Below are 12,547 nucleotides of genomic sequence, written 5' to 3' on the forward strand. Positions count from 1 at the left end.
ACCATTCAAAAGTTTATTCCGCAAGGATGCATTAAATTGGTCAAATGTAACACTTTTACATTGTTACAAAATATTTTTGTCAAAAAATGCATTTGAACATTTTAACAAAAAAAAAATAAAAAACATCAAAACTTACACAAAAAAAAAACAATAACCATCAAAAACATCACATACAGTCTCACCACTCTCTATCCCACGTCGGTGACTGATGAATTGGGATCTTGCTTTGAGAGACCAAGTGTAAACTAAATGAGCCAATGCACATTGGCATGCAATTATTACATCCAGCTGCAGCTGATCACAGCGTGAGTATAAAAAGACGACAGACCGTTTCACCTGTGTGTTTCTGGATGTGGTCGCTACTTGGCACGGGGTGATGGTCATGATCGCTGCCTCACGTGTCTGCGCATTAAACATGTTGAGGTGGCGTTCGTGGATGACTCATGTTCCCATTGCAGGAAGATGACCATCTTGGAGCTGCGGACCAGGCTTCGCTACCTCTGGGGGCTCGTCCTGGCAGCTGCCAGGCGAGAACTACTTCCGGCAGTAGCATGAGTGGTTTGAGGGTCACAGTGGTGGCAAACCCCTCAGGGCACCAACCGATGACCAGATGTCGATCATTGCATCAGAGGGAGAGCTCTCTGAGGAACATTTGGCTGTGCTGCTGCCCTCCGGGACAGTGGCAATTCCTGAATCGGATCCAGAGATGGCAGCTATGCTTTCCCGGGCCGCCGAGAAGGTAGGGCTTGAGTGGAAATCCTCCACCGCGTCCCGAGCTTTCCAGGCTCGATGATTGGTTTCTCAGGGTGGCCCGCGCTGGTTCTCAGTGCCTTTCTTCCCGGAAGTGCATGAGGAGCTCACCAAGTTGTGGAAAGCATTTTTTACTGCCAGAAACTGGCATGTTAGTTCGATAGTGATGCAGCAAAGGGGTCTTCCACCTTACACGCTATGGCGTTACTGCAGGTGCATCAGGCCGAGGCACTAAAGGACCTCCATGAGGGTGATCACAATCTGGAAGTTCTGAAAGAGCTCCAAACCACCACTCACCTCACGCTCTGAGCGCCGAAGGTCACCACGAGTTCTCTGTGTCGTGCGATGTCCACGCTTGTGTTCAGGAACACCATCTCTGGCTGTGCCTGGCTGACATGAGGGACACCAACGAGGTACAGTTCCTCAACGCCCCTGTGTCCCAGACCGGCCTCTTCAGCAAAGCAGTCGAGAGCTTTGCCAATCAGTTCTCAGCTGCACAGAAGCAGACGGAGGCGATCCGACACATGCTGCCTCCACCCAGCTGTAGCGCCCCAGTCTGCTCGCCGCCGAGGGCATTTTCAGTAGACGGTTCGTGCCTAGAGTTCGGGCCAGCTGACTCCCAGGTAATCCTGAGGCCCCGGCCAGGCTATGTGCCCAAGGGTCTCACTACTCCCTTCAGGGATCAGGTGGTGAACCTGCAAGCACTGCCCCCGGAGGAGGCAGACCCAACCCTAGCTTTGCACTGTCCCGTCCGAGCCCTGAGATGCTACGCAGACCGGACACAAAGCTTTAGGACCTCAGACCAGCATTTTGTCTGTTAAAGGCCAAAAAAGGGGAAGGTCGTCTCTAAGCAGAGGATAGCCCAATGGATTGTGGATGCCATCACCCTGGCTTATCAGGCACAGGGTGTGCCCTGCCCGCTCAGGTTGCGAGCTCACTCTACTAGGAGTGTTGCATCCTCCTGGGCGCTGGCTCGTGGCACCTCGCTGACAGACATTTGTAGAGCTGCGGGCTGGGTGACCCCCAACAGGTTTGCTAGGTTCTATAGCCTTTGTGTGGAGCCGTTATCCTCCTGTGTTCTCACCTCAAACGGGTAGTGGCACTGAGAGGCCCCGGTTAGTGTCAGCTTGCTAAAACTAATCCAGAGTGACCGTACTGTAGACCCTGTCAAGCTCTTCCATCCCCTTGGCAGCCAGATGCGTTGGAACATCCGCCACCAGGCCTTCTCCCGATGAATCTTTGAGAACTGGTAGTAGGCTGGGTTCCATATCCACGGGTTCCATATCCAAGTCCACGGTATAGCCTTAGAGCCCGTGTTTCCCTGGCAGACTTCTGCCATTTCCAATATTTCCAAAATCACCACAAAAACCTACACATACACCAACAATGATTATCAGGAAGGATGGGGCTTCCGCAGTATCCCTGTTCCAAGTGGAACGGGTACGTTTTCTCAGTATTATCCAATCTCACTGAGTGGGTAGTGCTATGACAACGGTGAGTGGTCGTCTTGTTGGGATCCCCAGCCTACACCAAAAAGGGGTGCTGGTGGCTTGCACAGGGCACTGGAAAGGGCAGCATCCATGGCGCTTTCGTAGAGGATCCCATTTCGGCGGTCCGACTGACTGGGAGTGTCCGACTGAAAGGGAACATCTGGGTTACGTATGTGTTTCTTGAGCAGCAAATTAATGATTCTGAAAGCTTATGTGACACTGAAGACTGGAGTAATGATGCTGGAAATTCAGCTTTGCCACCACATAAGTAAATTTTAAAATGTATTATTATTTTTAAAAAAAATTGCAGCGCAAATAAAAACAATATCGCTAATAAATTCAGCCTTGGTGAGCGTAAGAGACTTTCAAAAACATTAAAAACCGACCCCAAACTTTTGAATGGTAGTGTACATACTTCAGTAGGATTCTACTTACACCAAACTCAGTACAGAGTCTTTGAGTTTGATTGAATGAAGGCATTTCTTCCAGTTGGCCACTGCAGAGTGGACATAAAGCCTGTGGACAGAGTTTACAGAGACTTAACAGAGTATTTTACATGGTGCATTTAATATTTAAGATGGAATTATGACTTAAGAATGTAAAAATGCAACTGAAGATGTAATGCCAACCAGCCATTTTGGGCTCCCAGCCACATGGTCGGGGCAGCACTTGTTCCTGCCCGGTCGTCTCCTGCCTCTTCTGAGTCTGTGGGAGCTGATGTCACTTGCTTCTTCGGCACACCTGCTTCACTGATGGCACAACACACAGAGCAGACCATTTAAATTCAACACACATACCTAAATCATTTCCTAACGTATTCAGCAAATAGAAAACCATCCTTTTGCAGTGAGAAAAACAGGACTGGTTTAGAAAACTGTATAATATTTGTGCATAAACCTTTATGAAAGCATTTGGTAAGCACTTTCATCAAGTTTTTGTGGTTTAGTAGGCTATAGTTGAGGTACCTGTGTGTGTTGTCAGTAAAGACATGCTCGGTGAAAGGACCGAGTGTGTTGTCTGCATTCTCATTAGGCCCTGCCTCCTCAGACACCTCAATGGCTTCTGTCGCTTCCTCCGCAGACTGTGACACTGCTAAGCTTCTGCACACTGGAGCTGTAGGAGCTAAACACAAAACATATGATAAACACTATGTAGTCTCAAAGATTCCTATCATACATTTTCAGTCAGTTTGCTCACCTTGGCTTCGGTCCTGCACAGGTGTGTCGGTGCGAGAGGAGCAGTTGCTGCGCACTACGCTGCAGTTAGTGGCACAGCCCACGATGGTGATCCCCGCCAGCATGCCCTCCACTCCACCCTTCTCCTCTGAAGGCCCATCTCCAGCCTGCTGCTCCAGAAATATCTCACCTGCTGGGTAATCACTCTCACTGGCCGCTACACTCACACAAGTGACACAAGTGACAGTTAACACATCTTTTACAGTGTCTGTTACAGTTGAGAGTGTAGTTATTTGTATATAGCACTACACAGACCTGGTACACTGGAGATGCACAGCACATGGGCATTACACACATTAAACTGGTCGACCAGTGAGCAGGGCTGGTTTGCGTCGATAATCACCACTTTACTGGCTGAATGAGTGCTGGTCAGGATCCACACGCGGCTGCTCATGGAGTCAGTCTCATGCAGTTCTTTAGGCTAAAAGAGGGAGAAACACCAATGTTTAGACTCCAGCTGATTTAATTTAGAACTCTGATGTTTGAAATACACTTCCAGCATTCATTTACTTAAAGAAAGAAAGGAAAGCAATGTCAGTAAAATGTAAAAGATGTACAGTGAGGTCCAAAAGTCTATGACCCCTTCTGATCTAGTGACTAGTGAATTTAAAAAATAATTATATTAAATGATTTAAGTAAAAAAAAAAGTAAAAATGACTAAAATGTTATTATAAGCATAACAAATTGAGTGAAAAATTTACCTCAAAAATGAGCAATAAATTTGAAACCTTCTTAGTATGTGGTTTGTCTCCCTTCTGCTTTAATCAGTCACAAATTACCTTATTTGAATTTCTTTCCATTCTTTACTTTTACATGCTGCTTTTTCCAGGTTTAAATTTAATTGCAATAAAATGACCTTCTGATCCCACTGTGTGTATGTGTATTTACACTACTCTTCAAAGGTTTGGAGTCGGTAAGATTTTCTATATTTCTCAGAGACGTCTCTTATGCTCACCAAGGCTACATTTATTTCATTTAAAAAATAAAAACAGTACATTTGTGAAATATTATTACAATTTAAAAGATCTGTTATCTATTGCAATATATTTAAAAATATCATTTATTACTGTGGCAAAGCTGAATTTATTACTGTGGCAAAGCTGAATTTTTAGCAGTAACTACTTATTATTACATTTCTTATTATTATCAGTGTTAAAATGTTGCTGCTTGTTATTTTTTGTGGAGGTTGTGTTACTTTTTTCAAGATTCTTTGATGAATAGAAAGCTCAAAATAACTGCATTTTTTAATTAAAATATTTGTAACCTTATAAATGTTTTTACTGTCGCTTTTGTTCAATTGAATGCATCCTTGAGTTAAAAGTATTAATTTCTTTAAACAAAAAAAAAATCTTACGGATCCCAATTTTTTCTTTTTCTTTCTTTTTTTTTTTTTGAACATCTCTTCCAAACGTGTTGGTTTATTTTCTTGTAATTTCATGTGTTTAACTCTTGTTTTTTTTAAAGGCCCTTTACCTTCTTTTTCTCTGGTGAGCTCTGCTCACTCTTGCCGTCTCCACCTTCGTCTTCAGCAGTCAAAGGATCTGAGCCGTTGGACAGCTTCACAGCTGCAGTCTCCTGATTGGGTGTCTTCCAGCCAGTGAGATCCACACCAGCAGCACACCATAACTGAAGAACAAGAGTCTGAGTTCATAACTTCAAACCCTCAAAACAAATAGTCTGCATGCCTGTATGCATTTTTACCTTCCTGTTAGGGTCTTTCTCCACCAGAGGGCGGCAGTAAACTGGCACAGGGACATTTTTCATACAATTACCGTCTTTCTCAATGGCCTGTGAGGACACAGGAAGACAGTGATGTTCACAAGGCCTTTGTAAATGAGATCACTGCCACACTCTACAAGCACTCCCATCATGCCCTGGTTAAGATTGCCTTGATCCAGGGCAGACAGAGAAAGGGGAAACCAAGACCAGCAGATCAAAGTCTGTTAGAGGGTTACAAGGCAGACGCATGCGCAGTGACAGTCAATCTACTGTATAGTCAGCAAATGTCATTGAGACAGAGAGAGAACAGCAAATCATGATTCGAGTGTTTCTAAGATGGAGGAAAGTTTGATACGGACGAGCATATCATGTTACACAACACCGACAAAATAGACTTTCTCACCATCTGAATTAATTTACTTTCATCTAAGACTACGTTCTCTGTATATAATTAAATATTGGAACGTGATTATATTAAAACAAGCTTTCGTTTTAAAATGAAAAAGCACAAAAAAGATTAAAATGATTTAAAATGTACTTTAAAGTAAATATTTTAATACACATTTAAAAGAGTACTTAAGTGTCATGAACGTGTACTCTCTTTATTAAGTACACCTAAGTGGCCTTTTATTTTCTGAATATTATATATTCTGTAAGTACAGGTTTTTTTATATATATATACTTTTTCACAAGGGACCAAACTATTTAAATTAAATTGTAATAGTAATCAACTATGCCCACTGCATTACTGATTTCATAAATCTGAAAAATGTTGAACGGAAAGAAATCTATGCATTAAACTTTTATTTCCTATTACATGAAATCATAACATATGACATATTTGAGCTTTTTAAATTTCAGTTAATTAGTTAACATAAAGTTAGTTAATTTTTTTACAATTTAATGTAACATTATTAAAAAGCTAAATAAAAGTGCAGTTTAGCAGAGAGGTGGCCTTTACACACAATATAATAATATTATGATAAGTCTTGTCTTAGTCAAAATCCAAAGGTACTCTTACAAAACAGTACTTTGGCGATACCATGGTACAACAGTGCTATCAGATGGTAATACTATGGTATTTACTACTCCAATATACTATTGCATATGAAATGCTGAATGATTACCACATTCACAGACCACTGTATTTAAATTACAAATTGATATATGGTACTACATTTACATTTCAGGTTGTCTTTCAATAACGCTGACTAATAAATTATGATGACTGGCACAGTTATATCAGTGAAGGTTGTATGTGACTGTAAAATCAGCAAAATGTCTAAAATGCATTAAATATTTCTAAAGATATATTCAACTTAGCAAAGACATTATTTTTTTGCTATATCAGGTTTCTGCTGCCGTTACGCTCTGATTTGCTGACTGAGGCTGAGTCAGGTTAGGAATGGGAGTTAAAGGGACAGGGTGGGAGAGGTGCATGCTGGTCCTCTGCCGCTCAGACTTGCCTGCGTCTTCTTCGCTGTGGCATCTTGAGCACTGTCCGCCTGGGAGCCGTTCTGTGGGAGATCACAGTTAGAGCCACGGTGACCCTGACAAACACATTGTCACCGTGGCAACCCTAACACTGTTGCCACTCCAGAAACCAGCACAACGTGAACTAGTTAACTAGTCCCATAAAAAAAAAAAAAAAAAAAAAAAACATTCCAGACTAAAATGCTATTACTAAGACAATGGCAACAAGCACACAGTCATAGCTATGCTGCTGTGTCACACACGTGAGAATTCAGATGGATGATGTGGTACCGAACATGTTAAACCATTTATAATAGTTAAAAGAGGTACCAAGTTGTTAGCAGGACAAAACGCTAAACGTATTTTTCTTCACATTTTCATGTCTGCAGCTTTACAGCAAACTGAGCAAAGAGAGTAAGCAAACATTCACTTTTCTGTTTCTCTTATATAGTATTGGGAAGCCTACATTATTTTAGCAAAACAGTTTATTTGCGCGGTTCATGTAAATAAACAATTCACTGATAAAATTAACAAATTAGTGCAAACACAATTGCAAATATATATATATATATATATATATATATATATATATATATATATATATATATATATATATATATATATATATACACACACACACACATACATACTATTAGAGTATTATATATATATATATAAAATAAAACACCTAAAATGTATTTAAATTAACAAAAACAATTTTAATTTTTTAAAACAATTTTAGCATTTTTTGTCAAATATTAAGTGAAAATGTATTCTTCATCACAATTGTTTATTTTACTTTTTCTAGAATTATAAATTCCAGTTAAGTTCACTTTAATGATTTCACCATGATATATAGTTTTTGTTGTAGATGAAAGCTCTAAATGCAGAATTAAATTCATTGATAAACTGTCTGATACAGTTATATACTTTGCCACTTTTTGTAATTATCTTGTAGTGTAGCAATCTCATTTTTATTTTTATTTTTTCACTAAATTGCTCTTGCACATCTTCAACAAGACATTCATCACCTCACATAAACTCAGACGCCCATCTCCTATCTTGGGAGGAGCTAAACTAGGACATGCCCCTTTTGGTGCATTTGGCTCCTTATTTATTTTATTTTTCCCCTTCTATTTGACTTCCTGACAAAACAGAGGCACTTCAGTCTCTAGGTGGAGATAAACTGCTTAGAGATCAAGGGTCAAGGGTCAACTTAGGGTCAGATACCTGTTTCAGTCTGGGCGGGACACTCCAGCCACAGGTCTGCATGGGGCCGTCCTTCCGGCGCATGTGCTCGCGCACCTGCCGGTACTGCTCTCGACGCTGCTCTCTGCGTGTACAGAGCGCAGAATCGCTGAGGAGAGATGCAACACCATTACTGGGCAGTCTACAGGGCGAAGAGAAAGAGAGAGAGGGAGCAATCAGCGAAAGAGCGAGAGAACAGCCAGCCGAGGCCAAAAAGTAATGCCAGACACACTGCATGATGTGTTATATTTCATTTACATTTCTGTATTTGGCAGATGTTATTTAAAGGTGCTGTATGTAAGATTTTGACTCTGCTAATGCATAAAAATACCATAACATGTTTGCAGATATTTAAGAAACATGCTAAGTTAACATACTTGCTACAGTCAGTTATTCTCCTTTGAAAAAGTGCTTTCTGGGTGGAATGTCTGTGTTTGTTTTGGTTTCTGAAACCTGCCCACTGCCAGTTTACCCAATTGTATTTCGGCACCCCGGGTTGCCAGTTGGCGGAAAACACAGCATATTTCATTTTGTTCATCGTCAAGTGCGCTTGTTCCTGTTTGTGTCGTCAATCTGGCAACCTGCATGTGCGTCAAGTCTGAGGAGGAGGGGCCGGGTGAAAAAACCCTCTCCAATATTTTGAATTTGGACTGCAATACCTAGTTCAGCCACTCAGTGTCAATTCTACATACAGCACCTAATGCTAATGGAGTGTGAGGGAAGCAGACTTAAAAAAGAATATTTGATATGTATATGTTGATATGATCTGATGTTTTAAAATGTTAATGTGTAAAAATGTTCTGAGGAATTAAGCAATGAATGCATAAAATATTTACATTTATTCATTTGGCAGCAGTGTTACTATTCTTTACTAAAACTATTAAAAATCATTTTCGTTAATTGAAAAAGCTGAAATAAAATGAAATATTATATTAGATGAAAAACTTAAAAACACAAAACTTTAAAAAACTAACTCAAATAACTTAAATGAAAATTAGAAATGTTGCCTCTGCAGCTAACTGAAATAAAATAAGTTGTTTAAGTACTAAAAATACAAAAACTAAAGGTAAAATGAAAATGATTTAAACCTAAAAAGAAATATAATTAAAAAAAGCACAAATTAAAATGAAAACTGAAAATATAAAAATAAAAGCTAATTATAAATATAAATAAATATTCTAACCGTTTATGAACACTGAAATAACATTTTTATGGTTTTATCTAAAAATAATACACAGTTATCATTATGCATGTTCCCGGAGAACTAAACCTCACAACCTAAATTAAGTATTAAATAAATGCTAAAAATGCAGGTTTTCTTTTAGAGATAATGTTAGAATTAGTCTGTAGTTTTTATTATTAGTTTTATTTAAAAGAATAGAAGTCTATGCTATTTCCTTGAATAACCTAATGACGCTTTTCCACTGTGTGGTACGACTCGGCTTGGCACGGTTTGCGTTTCCACTGCAGGAAAATTGCTATAAGTAAACTTCTGTGTGAGTGTGCAACAGCTTAAAGTCAAATGCAGCATCAGCACACAGCATTTAGCAGGAGTCAGCTTGCCTGAGCAGAAGAAAGAGAGAGAACAGACATGGGGGACAGAGGAAGAGGGAGGACAAACAGACAGGTACAATGTGTGGATGACGATGTGAGGACAGATGGGACAAAGACACAGTCAGGTGTGCATGTTTCTTCTCACTCTTCAGGCATGAACTCCAGTATGCAGCTGGAGGTGGAGATCTGGCACATGGTTTGGGAGCGTCTCTGGTTGTAGCCAGCAGGAGAGGGAGACTTGTAGTGAATGTTGACACTGGTGTATGGCCGTTTCACTGGAGGAGGGCTCGCAGATGAACTAAAAAGACGTGCAAAGCTGGAGAAAGACACAGAGCAAAGTGAGCAGGTAAAGGAACAGGAAAACAGATCAAATATAAATTATAAAATTAATAATAAAACTACTTTAACATCATCAAGATATTTCAGCTCTATGAAATCATTCCCCTTTCTTACATACTGATTTAAGAGTTAAAAACAAAATGTCTAAATCTGCTGTAATACTCACAACTGCCAGATTATGGACTTCTTTTTCTCTGGTAGAGCAGGACTCTCTCGAGATGCCCTGTGAAAGTGATATAGACAAAGTGAAAATGAAGTTTTTACATAAGACATGCTACAGTAAAAATCTGTTTATTGGTTTACCATATGTTTCCTTAAAGCAATTTCAAGTTTTCCTTTCTCTTTGGAGTGTTACAAGCTGTCGTGAATAGATAAGATCCCTAAAGTTGCAAAGACTAAAGTCTCAAACCCAAAGAGATATTCTTAATAAAAGTTTAGATTCGGCCACGCCCCCTGAAACGGCTCATTCTAACACGCCCCCACATGTCTACGTCACAATGTGGGAGACGCTGTGTTTTGTTGCGAAAGCAAAAATACTTAGTTTGGCCTTCCAAAAGAGGACACAACTAGAATCAGTGGTTAAGTTGTATTTACAACACAGTCTCAGAATGTATTTTCAGCATCATTACTCCAGTCTTGAGTGTCACATGATCCGTCAGAAATCATTCTAATATGCTGATTTGGCGTTCGGGAAACATTATTATCAGTTGTGCTGTGAATGTTATCATTTATGTACATTAGAGTGTTTTGTAACATAAAATGCATTACAATGCATCAGTGCATTTGTCCTCCCCTATCGACCAGATTTTATGAGTAATATATTGATGAAGTCATTTAGATGTACAAATATCTGAGATTTTGTTTACATGCATTGATGCCAGATAAAAGTAAGTGTCTGAATCAGAGTTGTTTTGAGATTTGATGTATATGGCTGCTTCTCCCTCACCTGATCATCTCGGTCCAGCGCACAGCTTCCTGAAGCTCCATCAGTCTCTCCTTGTACTGGTTGCGCTCCATCAGCACACGGGCCATCTCTACACGTGTGAACCGTCGTCTCTGCGTCATGGCAACATCATCCTGCAGTGGAGATGAGTACTGCACCACAGAGCCACACAGAACAGAGCAGCACCACAAAACACGGCAGCAGTGAAGCGGAGGTTAGTGTATCAGGCCTTCAGCATTTCACAGCATCAAATATAAGGTTACTAAAACATTGTGAGAAGGTTAAAGGTTCACTGAGCATAGCATTTCAATTAAAAACTGTTAGAGCATAACAAAGCAAGGCCTGTAGAAGTGATTGGTAATAAAATTTCTCATATCCATCCACTAACTGTGTTTACAACTTGATTTAATGTTACACGTTTAAAATCTCACTTTAAAGGGATAGTTTACCTAAAAATAAAAATTACCCCATGATTTACTCATCTTCAAGCCATCCTAGGTGTATATGACTTTATTCTTTCAGACAAATACAAACGGAGTTATATTTAAAAAAATGTCCTGGCTCTTCCAAGCTTTACAATGGCAGTGAATGGCATCCATCCATCAATCATAAGTGCCTCACATGGCTCCGGGGGGTTACTAAAGGCCTTCTGAAAGTAATCAATGTGTTTTTGTAAGAAAAATATCCATATTTAAAACTTTATAAAATGTAATCTCTAGCTTCCACTAACTGTCGTACATGCACATAAAAGAGTTTGGTGTTCCAGCAGATGAAGTGGGACATGGGTGTAGCGTAAGGTCTGGTGAGAAATAAAGACTGCAGAAGCCCAGCGGAGAGAGCAAAACAAAACACCGGTCATGAATTAAAAGTCCTATATGAGGATTTCGATATAAGCCAAGAGGAAATAAAACTTGGTTCTCAATAAACTAACAAAATCAAACTCCTAAAAAGTTTTATATATGGATATTATTGTCACGGTGTCTGTTTTATGTCTCCCATGTTCCCCTCTATAATCATAAACACATAACATTTCAAGAGGGTGAGTAAATCATGGGGTAATTTTCATTTTTGGGTGAATTATCCCTTTAAAGGCCATAAATGGTTTTAATATTATTAATAATATAAGGAAAAACATTCTTTGGTTACTTATTTGAGACTTCAGAGCTCTGTTCCAAAAACTAGTGAGCACATGATTTTTCTTATCACAGTGCATTCTGGGATTGCCTTCTCCAGGTAGGACACTGCATATACCATGCTGCCAGAGTACTGAGCTAAGACAAGGTGTTTTTGGAGAAAACATAATTAAGTTGCTACATGTTCACATCAATGAGGCAGCTCACTACTTTCTGGAGCAGAGAAATGAGTGTTTGAAATGAGACTAAAGTGTTTGACTTACATCCTCTCCGCCCTCATCTTTAGAGTCCTGAGATACTCCCAAAGCTTCAGCTCTCAACCTTTAATCAAAGGGAGACATTCAGACTTTAATTAGATTGGAGGCACAGAGACTCTTAAAAAAAACATGAGCCACTTTCGGACACACAGAATGCATTTTTGCATCCCACTGTGCTGCTTTTTTTATTGTCTATGTCAGTGGTCTCAAACTCAATTCCTGGAGGGCCACAGCTCTGCACAGTTTTGCTCCAACCCTAATCAAACACACCTGATCCAGCTAAACTAGGTCTTCAGGACTACTAGAAACTAGAAAAGCAGGTTTGAGCTGGAGCTGGTTGGAACTAAACTCTGCAGAGCTGTGGCCCTCCAGGAACTGAGTTTGAGACCACAGGTCTATGTCAGTG

At 40.0% G+C, this 12,547-nt stretch overlaps 1 protein-coding gene across 1 annotated transcript in view; it reads right to left on the reverse strand.

The window, feature by feature from the left end:
• Nucleotides 1–12,547, reverse strand: part of mapk8ip3 (mitogen-activated protein kinase 8 interacting protein 3) — a 35,958-nt gene that overhangs the window by 3,829 nt on the left and 19,582 nt on the right. The window contains exons 13-25 of the mRNA XM_042726897.1: nucleotides 12,148–12,205; nucleotides 10,755–10,903; nucleotides 9,975–10,031; nucleotides 9,615–9,785; nucleotides 7,898–8,024; nucleotides 6,661–6,711; nucleotides 5,177–5,263; nucleotides 4,949–5,101; nucleotides 3,731–3,896; nucleotides 3,438–3,632; nucleotides 3,206–3,362; nucleotides 2,870–2,989; nucleotides 2,676–2,756 (exon numbers count right to left, since the gene is read on the reverse strand). Of these exons, the coding sequence (XP_042582831.1) occupies nucleotides 2,676–2,756; nucleotides 2,870–2,989; nucleotides 3,206–3,362; nucleotides 3,438–3,632; nucleotides 3,731–3,896; nucleotides 4,949–5,101; nucleotides 5,177–5,263; nucleotides 6,661–6,711; nucleotides 7,898–8,024; nucleotides 9,615–9,785; nucleotides 9,975–10,031; nucleotides 10,755–10,903; nucleotides 12,148–12,205 (1,572 nt within the window). The remainder of the gene's footprint in view (nucleotides 1–2,675; nucleotides 2,757–2,869; nucleotides 2,990–3,205; nucleotides 3,363–3,437; nucleotides 3,633–3,730; nucleotides 3,897–4,948; nucleotides 5,102–5,176; nucleotides 5,264–6,660; nucleotides 6,712–7,897; nucleotides 8,025–9,614; nucleotides 9,786–9,974; nucleotides 10,032–10,754; nucleotides 10,904–12,147; nucleotides 12,206–12,547) is intronic.

The sequence above is a fragment of the Cyprinus carpio genome, chromosome A3 (genome assembly GCF_018340385.1).
Source record: "Cyprinus carpio isolate SPL01 chromosome A3, ASM1834038v1, whole genome shotgun sequence".
Taxonomy (NCBI): Eukaryota; Metazoa; Chordata; class Actinopteri; order Cypriniformes; family Cyprinidae; genus Cyprinus; species Cyprinus carpio.